The sequence below is a fragment of the Anser brachyrhynchus genome, assembly GCF_964034855.1.
Source record: "Anser brachyrhynchus genome assembly, chromosome: 1".
Lineage (NCBI taxonomy): Eukaryota > Metazoa > Chordata > Aves > Anseriformes > Anatidae > Anser > Anser brachyrhynchus.
In genome coordinates this window covers 206,212,063-206,225,490 of record NC_137694.1, presented here as the reverse complement: position 1 = coordinate 206,225,490, position 13,428 = coordinate 206,212,063, and the positions used below count along the sequence as shown (strand labels likewise).

The 13,428-nt window shown below is 40.7% G+C and overlaps 1 protein-coding gene across 19 annotated transcripts in view; it reads left to right on the top strand.

The window, feature by feature from the left end:
- DLG2 (discs large MAGUK scaffold protein 2) overlaps positions 1–13,428 on the top strand; it is a 1,042,459-nt gene that overhangs the window by 167,501 nt on the left and 861,530 nt on the right. For 10 of the 19 annotated variants that reach the window (XM_080581542.1, XM_080581553.1, XM_080581544.1 and 7 more), the window contains one exon: positions 1,006–1,080. The exons of the other annotated variants lie outside the window; for them this stretch is intronic. In XM_080581542.1, coding sequence (XP_080437668.1) covers positions 1,006–1,080 — 75 coding nt within the window. The remainder of the gene's footprint in view (positions 1–1,005; positions 1,081–13,428) is intronic. 19 annotated transcript variants of the gene reach the window in all.

The window sequence follows — 13,428 nt, the reverse complement described above, 5'->3', positions numbered from 1 at the left end:
CATGGGAAAAAGAAAGGTGTATTGTAGTTGCCTGCAATATACCTGTCTTAAAGGAAAATAAAAAATAATTTCTTTTTCTTTTCTTTTCTTTTCTTTTTTTTTTTTTTTCTCCTTCTTGTCATGTCCAGCTTCAGGAACACACATAATTACAGGAGTCCTCCAATTCATGCAGCTAAATAATAGTTTGACTCTTTTGTGAAATGCTGAGAGTAATGGTGGCAGACACCAGAATTTATTCTGAACTTTTCTTCAGGGACTCTGACCCAATCTGCTGTGCAATTTGTTCTGATGGGCTCCAAACCTTTGTGAAAATGTAATTGAATCACTGCAAATGCAAGGGAAATTACAGGAAGATCAGCCTGAAGGCCTGATGGTAGCATCTTGCACTGCCATGTGGAACATTAGACTTCAAATTGACCCCTCACTCTTTTGGTTCTGCTAAGTTTCAGGGAACTGCAGGAGTCTTGCACTTTTCTCCTCCTCTTTGTCCTCCAGGGGTCAATCTGGGGAACAATCAGTGTGTTCTGCTCAACAAAGAAACACACACCCTGAGAATTTGGGACAGATTTTCTCCTGCTGCAAAATAGCTCTGGGGTGGTTCAGGCTGCAGCTATCACTGCTTCAAAGGGGATGCATGATGCAAAAATGCAGCCTGTCATGAAATGGGGGAAAAAAAGCTGTTTTTTACCTGCTGCTTAAAGCTCTGCTGTTGTTCCCTGAATCCTCCAGTGTGGAGGAAAGCCAAATGGCAGGTGCTTGGGGTTGAGAGTGGATGAAGGTTGCGTTCACCCACACAACTGCAAAGTTCAAAGCAAAATTAATGGGTCAACCCCAGGGCCGTTTGTGATCCAGTGAGCTGCAGATCTTATATAATGGTGGAAAAATGACTTTGTGAGGTCTAATGGGCACTGGCAAACTCCTAGATGCTCCATCTGGAATGGAGCCCATCGTGCCTGTTGCAGCACGTACTGTGTTGTGCATAATGCCATTTTCACTTATTTGCAGCAGAGCCATGGCAGATGCCCATCCCACAAATGCTCAGTCGAAACACCTGCCTGGATACCCATTCAGCACTCTACCGTAAGTTTGAGCCTTTTAATCCAAAGCTTTGAGAGACTGAATGGTAAGTCTCTGTGTTTGGAGCAGCCCTGTCAGGTAAAATTTCAATACTAAGCGCATTTGAGAAAGAACAGAAACGAGTCCTGATGCCAGACCAAACTCCGCGGGAAGCCTGAGCTGTTGAAATGTTGGGTATGGGCTTAGCAGGGCTTCTTCAAAAGTTCATGCTCTTCCGAAATTTAATTCTTTCCATGTGGAGCAACGGGGCAGGCGTGGCATAGTTGTTGGTGGTGTCCATCTCAGGGGGAGCGTGGAGTTACTGCTGATTGCTCCAACTGTGCTCCAGCTGCGTGTGATGACTAGCAGCCTGCTAGTTTTGCCCTATCATGGGCACAGTTTGTGGGAATTCATTCATAAGCTCCTGCAGGGTCTGCCAGAAATAACTGATGTTTAAAGCACCAGCCTGTCCCCAGGCTCAGGTGGTGACACAAGGAAAGGGGGATGCAGCTTTTCTTTTCCATGTTCTCATGAAAGAAGGACTGGCAATCCTAAGTGCTTAGGACTAGTAAGTGGGAAAGTTACCCCGATGTAAGTAACTTTGGGGATGGTGGGCTGCGAGTAAAATTTAGCCTGCTGGATTTATAGGAGATGACCTTTGTAAATGCTTTCCTCCTCCTGCCAATTAGATGACTTCAGTGAGATTTGTTTTTAACCATCAAGGACACGGTAATATTTGAAGAGAAAAAAGAAACTGCGGTCAAGCTGACACTGCATTGATTTATATCTTGTCTGAATATACATAGTAGATAGAGCCAAATCCTTGGATGTTGGAAGTTAGAGTAGAGGGCTGACTAACAGAGCTATGATGATTTATCTCAGCTGAGGGGTTGGCAGGAGTTAGTTGACATTTTCTTTGGCTCTGGACCACGGCGTGATGTTGGTTCTCAGCTATCAACTTATCACCTTTTATGAGTAGATGAACGAGAAACAAATTTCAGTTTTTGCCCTCCCTCAGTCTCTACCTAATCTTGCAAGTGGTTGCAAACCCTGTGTTTTTGGTCGTACTTACGTTATGTTAAAAATAATGATATCACTGTTGATCTATATATGAAAATAGACTCACTTAAATGTATTGATTGAACCATTGAGCTAAACAGACTTTTACTGAGGATCCAGCCCGGTGACCAATTGGTAGGTCTTCCTAATTACTAATTTACATCCTCAAAGGATTTGGATTGACTTGGCAATGTGGCTTTGTTGTTTTTGTTTGTATTGAGAGGGCTGTGACATGAGCCCAAGTATGGCAGCATGGTGCTTTCAGAAATGGAAGTACACTGGGTATTTGATAGCAAAAATGATTAAGGTCAGGAGCAGTTGCACTCAGTGATTTTCATTAACACCAAGAACTGACTTTTCTGGTAGTGACTTTAAATGCTTTCATAAGTAAAATAATTTTTATTGCCTACTGGGTAGTTTTTAGAATATTTGGTTTTTAAACCATCAAAAATAAAGTCATTTAGATTTATTCTTTGGTTGTCTTGATACATCAGATACGTGTGCATGCATAGGTAATTTTGATAGACCTGCTATCTTGCATGTTTGTGTATTATCACAAAAAATGGTAAACTGAGGATCAAGCTTTGTTGTCTTTGTTAACACTAGAAGTTGTCTAAGATCGGAATAACTCCAAGCAGTGCTATTTTTAAGCTGTTATAGTGGGAAAAAAAAAACAAACCAATTCACTATTAAAATACAGTTCAACCATTCACTTGATTGCTATTTATCTTTTTTACTATTTTTTAATGTAGAATTCAACATGCGGTCCTTGAAGTAATTGCCTGCTTGGAGGTTGCTTCCATCTGTATTTATTATGGATGCTGAATGGAGTGATGGAGCTCAGCAATAACCCACAAAGAATCTGTAGTTCACAAGTCATTTCCCCACCCCCCCCTTTTTTTTTTTTTGGTTTGTTTGTTTGTTTTTCATCAAACCAATTTCTGTGTGGCCAAACAGATTTTTCTGCCTACCTTATTTGTGTCAGGCATTTGTAAGCATTTCTTACCATGTTTCAGTGGATTTATTTTCTTGGGAGTCTAATGCAAACAATTGGGGAAAATGAAATCAGACTTCTCTTCGGTGGTGTTTTTCACTATCTGATTTCAGAAGTATTTTTTATCTTCCTTGCTTTTATCTGAGAAGAATGTCTGCAAAATGTCAGCATTCTAATAGGAAGCCACTTAATGAAATTATTTTTTCCAGTGATCAAACAGGGCATATTATCTGCTACGGATGGATGGTGGGATCCAAAAAAGAGCCAGACCCTGGCCAGCTGTGACGACTCCCTGCAATGCCCACAGTGTGTGTTTGGATGCCTCTCAAGAGCAGTGTAGGAAGCTCTCAAACAAGGAACGTTAAGCAGAATGGTAGAAAGGGTATCCTCTTTCATCAGTTTTGCTGGCTGCATCACCCCTGATGTCATGAGTATGGGTGAGGTTTTTCTCTCCTTTCTCAGCAGTTTTTATAAAAAGCACTGTGTCCTCTCAAGAGTGCCTTTGCCATCTAGTGCAAGAACCAGGACATCCAGCAGAAGTGCTGTTATGTAACAGTCTGACTCTTTTGCAGTCCCTAATTTGCCATCTTTTTTTGAATTTGCTGATATTCCTGCAATTAAGGTTCTCAGATCTGTTTGGCAACTCACCATCCGCAAAAGAGGGCATAAGTGAACACTGGCTTTCTGTGTCTTCACAATGTCCTTAATTAGATTCATTTTAAGTCTGAGAGTTTTAATCAAGGGAATTACCTAAGGGTGGCTTTGTCTGCTCTTGCACTTTTAGTTATGTCTTCCAAAGGATTCGTAGTGTTTGATTATAAAATACTCCAAAAGGAGTTTCGCTGCATAGCTGTTAAGCATACAAAACCTTCCTGTTGTTGGGGTGGCTTGCTAGCTAGATTTATTATGCTAAGATAATGAAGGATCGCAGGCTGCACCTGTGTTGCAAAAAATACTTGCGGTTGTCTTTTCTTCCCACCCTGTTGACAGGATTTCTTGAGCTCAGCATTCAGCACATTCACCTTCTGTTACCCTGCAGCATTAGTAGATTGCTGCTGCTTCTTTTTTTCCCCACTGCAGAGCTCACAGGCCAACCATATCCCCTTCCACCACAATAGCCCCGTTTGGGGTGTCATCTGCCACTAAGCAACAGCAAGAGAGAGTCATAAGGGGCATCTGGGGTACAAAAGACAATGGTTTTGGTGCATGCCCTAAGCCACTGCTTTGCAGAGCCTCATTCAGTGCTCGCTGTCCCCTCAGTGTGCAGGAGAAGGGGACAATGACTTAGAGGATTGGGGAACCTGGGCGAGGGTCCTCACATCACATTGCATGCTGCAGTAGCTCACGGGCTGCAGCTTTATGTAGGTGCTGCACTGGGGGGAATTTAGCACACGCTTTGGCTGACAGCCTGCACGGCAGCTGAGCCCGAAGTCTCTCTGCCCTCCCCGTACCTAGATACATAGCACAAGGAGAGCAAAAGTCACTCCTTTCGGAGCCCTGTGTACATGTGTAGGATATTATTGTTCTGTTTATATAGGATAGATCAGCTCATGGGGGATAAAGTTACTCTGGCTACGTCTTCCCAGTTTATTGGGAACACTGGAGGGACAGGAATGCGCTAATGCCCTGCACAATATCTGATTTTATCCTGATCTGGGAGCCAGCCCGTAAACATTTCTGGTTCAAACTGATCAAGGGTTTTGCATTCTTACTTCACAGCAGTTATTTTAAAGAAACTCATACTTTTGGAAGATGTCTGTATGTTAGTTCTGGTGGTTGTGCTCTATGTAAAGAATGTTCTGACATTGTTGTACAATGGAGCCAGGCGGGAACATATTGAAACACGCATATTCTGTTTTGTTTTAACGCTCTGAGTCTGGAAGAATCATTTCTGAAATCAATCTTGCTCTCTTTAAACACAAAACAAATAAATGGCTTTGTTTGGCCAGGCTCGGCTCTCTCCCAGGACTTCGCATTGTGCCTTGTAACCGTGTCCCTTCCGCTCCCGTGTGGATGTGCTCTATAAAATAAATAAATAGCTCTGCACTCCAGAAAGTGCCTTTTGCAGGGGCTCTCTCTCTCTCCCTGAGCTTTAAGTCTTTTTCTATTAAAACCCATTTGGCTAATAAATTCCATAGACAATCCGGGTGGTGGGGAATGTTTTTTGTGGCTAATATGTGAAATATTTGAAAACTGAGCTCTTAATACAATGCTCTGTTCTCGTGTCTTTCACCTCCACGCTGATAGTAATGGAAAATTTTGAGTGCTAAAACTCGGCGTCGGTTTTAGAGGAGGTATTAAAGCAATACCATGTGTGTTTCTGCTGGGTCACGGTATTCCTGCAGCTCTTCATCATTCGCAGGACTCCTGCACCCCTCCTTGCCCAGTGCTGAAGGCGCTTTGCTTTCCACCTCTTCACCGTTTACTGACTGCACGCCGCACTGCTGCGAGGCTGTCACCAATTGCCAGCTACTAAGCCGCTTTTTAAAATCGCCACTTAAATCCCTCTTCACCTTGAATAGCCCTGGATCTTCCTTCTCGTTTGCACCCACCCAGCCTTCCCTAGGGAAAAGGATGCTGTTCTGCTTGCTGGGAGCTGTAGCTGGCGGTGAGGAAGAGCCAGGATGTGTCTGTTGTAATCTGATTTATGGATTCAGCGGGGAAAGTTCCAGCTAAAGTAAGGTGGTGTTGGATTAGCAGCAAACTGCAGCACATCCCAGCAGGGCAGCAAATGCTTCATGCTTGGGTAGATAGAGGCAGATGCTAGCAGTGTATGTGTTAACAGAAGGGACTGGCTCAGGAGCAAAATTTGAGAGAAACAGGGCAAAAGGAGCCTTTTACTCCTCTAGTTCATCAAGGATTAGGGGAAAAAAAAAGGAAAGAAGATTTAAAAAAGAAGTAATGGCTCCTTGACAATGAAATATATATACTTAATTTATGATCTATGTGGCCCTTCCTCAAGTTTCAGTTAATGTGATCCCAGTGGAACAAGGGAGGGGTTTCACAATTGCAAAACAAGCTCAGAAACCCTTTAGGTGAGGTGATAAATCAGTTTAAAAAAATCGTATGGTACACATTAAGCTGTACAAAACCATTATCTGCAGATTGACCCACATAGTTGCTTGACTTCATCATCAGGAAACATTTCACATGACTTATTTATAATGAGTAGTCTCATTAAGCACACGTTATGTATATGATATTTGCTGTCTTTATTGCTTTATTTTTTTTTATGGGAAGCACCAGGATGTTGCTACAGCACTTCCAGTCACACGAGTGCAACAGTGCATAACTGAGAACAAAATATTTATAATCTGAAATTTTCTTTAAACTAAAATTTGGTGTTAATCTTGTTAATCTTTGCGATAGAAATTTTTGAAAGGTAACTTTTTTTTTTTTTAGCTACGTAAAATTTTTGCAGCTCATGAGGTTTATGAGCAGAGAGTATTAAACAAATCTTAATATTCTTCTAGGCATGTTTTTAAAATTCTCCTTTAAGATCTGTTTTATCCAGGCAATGTTTTGGCAGTGTCACTAAAGCCTGAAAACAGTGTGCATATCCAAATTGTATGGTATTTATTATTTTTATTCCCAGATGTGAAGTACAATCGGAGTATAGTTTTTCTGGTAACATATACATAGCTTAAGGGCTATATCCCAGGGGTGTTGCTACCCTCAAGCCATGTTTTCCTGACATGAGAAATTCCATGCTAAGGTCAAACACAAGTGTTTCAAGTATTCTGCATTTATGGAGATATATACAAGAACAAACTTAGCTCCACTCTTTGTTTACACCCTGCGATAACCCACAAATATGATTAATACGACTGCCTAGAAGTATTTCTAGTCCCCAGTAAAGTGAACTAAAACGTTTTCATTATTTTTCTCTCAGATGTTCTACAGCATATGAGGAGGCAGTGATTTAATTTTTCAAGGAAATCAAACATATGAATTGTATATATTAAGAAATGGCACGTGTACTTAGCTAACCGATGAAATGTGGCTCAAGTGAAACAGCGTGACTGTGACTCCTGGGTCAGTAACTTGCCACAATGATATCTGGAAATTGCACCTTAGCAAGGAGCCTGGCACTCTAAAAATTTATAGAAGAAACTTGTGGTTGAATTGGTTGTGGAAGACAAAGGGCAGGAACTACACCTTGTTTGGCAATATTTTATAGAGATGCTGAAAGTGAAACTCATCTGTCCAGGTTTATGTCAATGGAGAGCTATAAACAATTTTGAGCTGTAGTTCATCTTTACACTGTTTTTTAGGGTATGAACGGAGCTGCTGAAGGGTGTGCTTCTCTTGATTAATTGTAAAGGAAACATAGATGACCATCTCCAGTACAGATGCCTGAACCCATGACAGGGGACTTTCTCAGTGTTGGCAAAGTGGTGACCTACACCAGAGACTCAGCTACGAGACTTTCATTCTAGGCTACCCCAATATATGTTTATTACAGCTGTCCTTTTATAGGTGTGTGGAACTGCCACTGACTTCCATGCAAAATACAAATGAATACAGGTTTGCATGAGGGCATAGCCTAGGCCAAAGAGGTATTACAGCATCTCACATAACCTTGTATTATGCCAGCCACATTTTTCCTTAATACCATGAAAAAACCAATCAATTTAACCATCATAGACCACATGTTTTAGTGGCATTTTCATTTGTACCTTTAAATTGCAAGTCCTGTTATTCATTCAGTACATACTGTGTAATTCCACTTACAGGGCTATAGAAACGTAAAGGTCTCTCCTTATCACATAAATGACTGTGAATAGCCACTTTAGTGAATGTGTTCTCCAAAGGTTTATTCCCCCAAAGTTCTAAATGTCTCCTGCAAAGTGCTTGGGGGTGGGGGTGGGGGGGTGCGTCCCTTCAGCTCTGTTGGTATCACTCATATGGCACTGTAAGTGAGCACTGGAATCCTGCCCTGGGACTGGGACATCCTCATGGAGGTGTTGCACAGGCATTTCTGAAGGAATGAATATAAAAAACTTCTTCAAAGGCTGATGGAAACTACTGTTCCCTTCAGAATACTCATATCTCTGTTGTATGGCCTTTTTTTTTTTTTTTTTTTTCAGTTGGGAACAGTCATGCAAATTAGGATTTGTTTGCTCTGTTTATTTATTCTGTGTGCTCTAGGGAAGCAAGAAATATAAGTGGGAAAGTGCCTGTAAAACATATAAACTGTTTTGTGTTACAGGAAGACTATGAAGTGTAGGTCTGAATATCCTGTGCTTTCAGGGTTTTGCAAATTAGAGCTTCAGTTATCCATGCAAGCAGACTTGAGCTGTATCATCCCTTCCTGGGATTTGAGCATTGCCAAAACCCAAAGGTGTTGGCTCAGCCGTGTTTGCTGATGACTCTTACAGTCTGAGTCAAGCTTGTGTATACATCTCTACAGGCCAGCGTGCCTCTGTGAGTTTTACTGGGTGGGCATCTGCATTTTTTCCATCAAGTGTCATCATGTTATGCCAAGTCACAAATATTTGCTTGAAATGTTTAACATTAATTATGAATTCTGACACGACCTTTCAGTCATTCCAACTGTACATATTCATCTGAGCCACTGTAGGTCCATCTCTTCTTTCTTACCTTGGGTACTTTATGGTATTTCCTTAGAGTCTGAGCATCTCAGGATACCAATCTGTTGTCACAAGACCCTTGTGAAGAAGTTGGGAAAACTATCATCTCCATTTTAGAAATGAGGGAGGTGAAAGATGGGAGAAGTGGAGAACACGACTACGCTGCATAGAGATACGCCAAGCATTCCAGTTTGGAACAAGTGCTGCGCCAAAGGTAGTTAGCCCATGGGAGAGCTGTCAGCCCAAGCGCGATGCTACATCTTTGTAAAACACTTCACTGTGCCATGGTCAGCTCTTGGAGCAACCCTGCGGCTCTGTAACAAAGCACTGGATGACTGAACAGCACCGTTATTCTTTTATGGAAAGGGAAGAGACATTTAACAAATATTTACCATCATAGATAATGCAGTAACATCAGAAAAAGCTTTTGATGCATTGTTTTGGCAGCCTGAACCACCTCTTGGCTCAGTTTTTTACCTTCAGCTTGGGGGCTGTGCTCAAGCTGTAGAGCAACAGGACGAGAGAGGTGTGTAGGAGCCGTCAGATCCGCAATCTGCTCTGCTGTCACCGTTGTTGCCGAGAACTGAGCTTCAGGGCCAGCTACATTTAGAGGCTACACGTTCTGTATTCCTTTGAATTGTCTTTAATCCATGGTAGAAGCATCTAAAATAGGATATGGTATAATTAAAGAATAAGCAAAACCAGAGAAAGCCTGAAGTTTTCCCTCCCACAGATCCATACTATGTATATGTATTTTTATACAGACTTTTCAATACCTCCTTCATGCCTCTGGCACCTGAGCTTACCCCAGCTCCACAGATCTCTGCTACATAAATAGCTCTCCATCCTTGTCCCCAGATAATCTGAACCCATTGCTGTTCAACACCTACCCTTTCTTGCCGTGCCACCTGCACCTCAGTCTGGCTGTGGTGGTGCTCCTCTCACTGGCATGGTACCAGCCTGGGCTTTCCTCAGTGAAGGCTGGGCCTTGCATTAACTGGGAGGGGAAGGGGGGAGGCAGCACTCTAGTTTGGGGCTCTGTTTTCACCCACAGGAGACCCCTCACATCGCCTTCTTGCCTGCTCTGTCCTGACTCCTTAGAGAGGAATATTTGTGTTTGGACAAACATTTCCCATTTTCAAACTGTTTGTCTATTCCGCTGTCATTGTGGAATAGGTTACCAGGGAAGCCATCCAAGAGGGAAGGGCAGTGATTTCTAACACTGGATAGCCACCTAGAAAGATTTAAATGTTGTGACAGTAGCAGAATGGCAATACTGCACTGAAGGACAGGAAATAAACATCAGGAGACTGAATCCAGTCGTCTGTTGTTACAGGAAATACTATCATGTAATATCGCACTTAAAAACTTGAAAATGATTCACTGTCACCCCTCTTCTCTACTACCATCCTGTGTTGGTCACTGCTACTGGATAAAAATGATAGGACAAAGCATGACACACAAATAGCCAGTATTTAAAGATTAAGCTCTGTTAGAAAGTTGGGTGAACAACTCACCAGAGAATTTGTAATCTACCTGGATTTCACCCGTTACTGTGAAACAGGATTGTGGGTGGTGATCTGCTGCACGTCTGCACAGTTGAGCCTTTAATTGTAAGCTCAGTCCAGGCCCGTTTGCTAATGAACCAATTTATGTCACATTTGACATCAGCAGACTTGCTTTATTTAGATGGTTCATAAAACTGTAGAGTGGCCGTAGCAGATAAAACGAAATTCCCAAAGGATTTCTGTAGCTCTGCAGCTGATAGAGGTCTGCAGCTGATATTTAGAGATAAAGCGTGGTAACTCATCAAGCACAGAGTGATATTTCCCTTGGAATATCTTTCTTGCAATCAGCGGTTTAGGGGCTTCTTAAGCTTGTGGTTATGGATGGGCAGTTACTTGTGATAGACTGGAACTCATTAAAATAAGAGTTAGATAAGTGGAACGAAATTCTTTTGTCAGATACGTTAGGGTAAATCTAGATTTGCACTGGTTTAACAACATAGGCTTTGGTTCCTCATTCTCTTCCTTGCTAGCAAAAGTCTTTAAATATTCAACGTTTGAATCCTCTCATGGATGTATATATATATATATATTAAATAAAGTAAGAACTGCTTTGCTAATAAAATCTTGGCATTTACTTTGTCAATTCTTAACTGTAGCAATGAACTTTTTACTTATCAGATATATGCTTATCAGTTTTCTAGTGTAGCATATAGGCTTATTCTACTTGAATATAATCTGATCAGCTATGAATCTTCTCCACCTGTAGATATGTGCATAAACCGTGCTTTTAGAGATTTAACGGGTGATTTAAACAGTGATTTTTTTCTGCTTTCTTTTGCAAAATTCAAATTGTGACTAACTTTCTGAAATATCAGTTCTATGGAAACTATAATGAAAATGCTTTTTGGACCAGATCTTTCAATTTTTCTCATTTATTTTCTGTTGATTTTTTTGTATATTATTTGAGGCTGATATGAAGTTGTGGATTTCTTCTTGTAAGATTATTCACAGTCTTTCTATTCCATTTAATAATAGAACCTTGTATAAGACCTCCTTTTTTTTTTTTTCAGTGAGATCAATAGCAAAATTGATTTTGGAATAAAAGTAGAAGGGTTCTCTAGTTTATCACCTCTGAAAATTAAATAATTTGAATTAGGTTTGTGGTTTCATAGCATTCACAGCAGTAGTTTAGCATAGCGCATGTTTATTGGATTTTTAGATGTGCTTAACTGCTGTTAAGCAGTAAAGTCCCAGAAAAGGGAACTTGTTAACTGGTCAATTTACTAAACCAAGCTTGACATCTATATTCATTTATATCTGATTATTGTACTACCATCAAATGGCATTTTGGACATACAGATTCTATATTATTTTTATTTTGACTGTGTTTAGCAGTGATAATCTACAGCATGACTAATTAACAGAATTGTCAACTTATTTCTAAGTCCTTATTACTGGTAAATTTACATAAAATGCACAACATCGTGGCTGATCCGAGGCAAAACTGTGTATTTTCAGAAAAAATGCAAATTTTTCTGAAATAACTTCTGAGTTCTGGTTTGCTCACAGTGCACCATATGAAAAATAACCCTGTCTGTTCCTTGGTTTCACCAAAGCAGATTTAGAAATACTTGCTACGTTCCTAAATTTCTTTGAGATCTATTAAGGTGTACAGTAGTGTGTAACAGTGCAATATGATTTCAGATTCCACACTTAATTTCCCAGGCTCAGTGTTTAGAAAGTTTTTATTTTGAAACTGAGAGTGTAAGAAAATCATAATGAAAAACATATATTTTATTGTATTCCAGAGCATTTGGAATTCTTTTATTTTGGGCAAGGGAAGAGGTGGGGAAACTGCCTGTTATTTTGGGCTTTCAGTTGTTGGGTGCAAAACCAAAATATTGACATAATAACATATTTTACGCTCTTATTTTAGTAAAAAGTATGTTTCAGGAATCCAAGTGTAAGTACAGGTTGAATCTGTTGATATTTGAGGTGGTTTAAACACAATTGTTTTTAAAAATATAGATCTCTAAAGCATAAAAAAGTTACTGTTAGCATTACTTTTTAGACATGTTCCATACCCTTCATTCTATTCATTTCCATAACCTTCAGTTTATTCAGACCTTTATTCAGTTGTGTTGCAATCTTTATACTTTTTTTCTTAGCTTATTATTTCTGTTTATTATTCCTGTTTATTCATCACTGACTGAAGATACTGTCACACTTGCAGAAGCTTCACATTTATCTCGCTTTCTGAGCAGGAGCCAGAAGACCCCAACTGTCATGAAATTGAAAAGGCTGGATAATAACAAATAGCTGCTCGTCCTTGCCACTATTCTCTGAGCAGTCCGAGCTGCCATGAAACACTAACTGCCAGTCTAGCAGTTAGGGATATATTGCAGGACTACAAAGCCCTGGATGCGCATAACATTTTAGTAGCTAAAAGGCAGTTTAGACCAAATTCAAGTTCCAAATCCAAGTAGGCAATTCACAAAGCCCATGCCCATTCCCATCCCTCTTTTCCTCACTGCTTTGTTGCCTGTAAGACTTTAAGCACCATAGTTTTCAGAAGTAAATTTCACATCCTTTGCGCTGAAAGTTCTTTCATTTCTTCCTGTACCACTGGCCACCTTTGGCAGATAGGATGGAGACTTTCTGTCTGAGCCTTGTTCATTGCTGCTGGTCATAGCACTCTCCTGGGAGGTGGATTTGATCTCCAGAGTGAAACCTGCGTTGAACTCTGAATTTCTGCTCACAAAAATGCAACTCCATTAACAGCATCTCATCTTCCATCCATTTTTTGAGGGGAAAGGATGAAGAAATCATCTCTACCCGAAGAGACAACCTGGGCATGTAAGTAGAGGAGAGGGCTGTAGGTAATGTATTATAACCTCTTTTAGGTGCATAGGTCAGGCAGGCACCTGCAATAGGAGACAGGAAATTTCAGAAATATCCTTTTATCTCCCTTACTACTAGCATTCTGCCCTGCCTATAGCTAATGTGCTGCTTTTTCTTAATTTTATTCTTAGGCATTTTCGTGACCTTCATTCCAGGAACCAGATAGGCAACTCTTAGTGTCATCACACATTTATTGATTTCCAACTAATTCCACTGTACTGCTCTCGAAGTGTGGCAGAAATGTTGATGACGATATGCAGTGTCACCTTACAGGCACCAGAAAACCCCTTGTGCACTGACCTTACTCAAAGTGGAG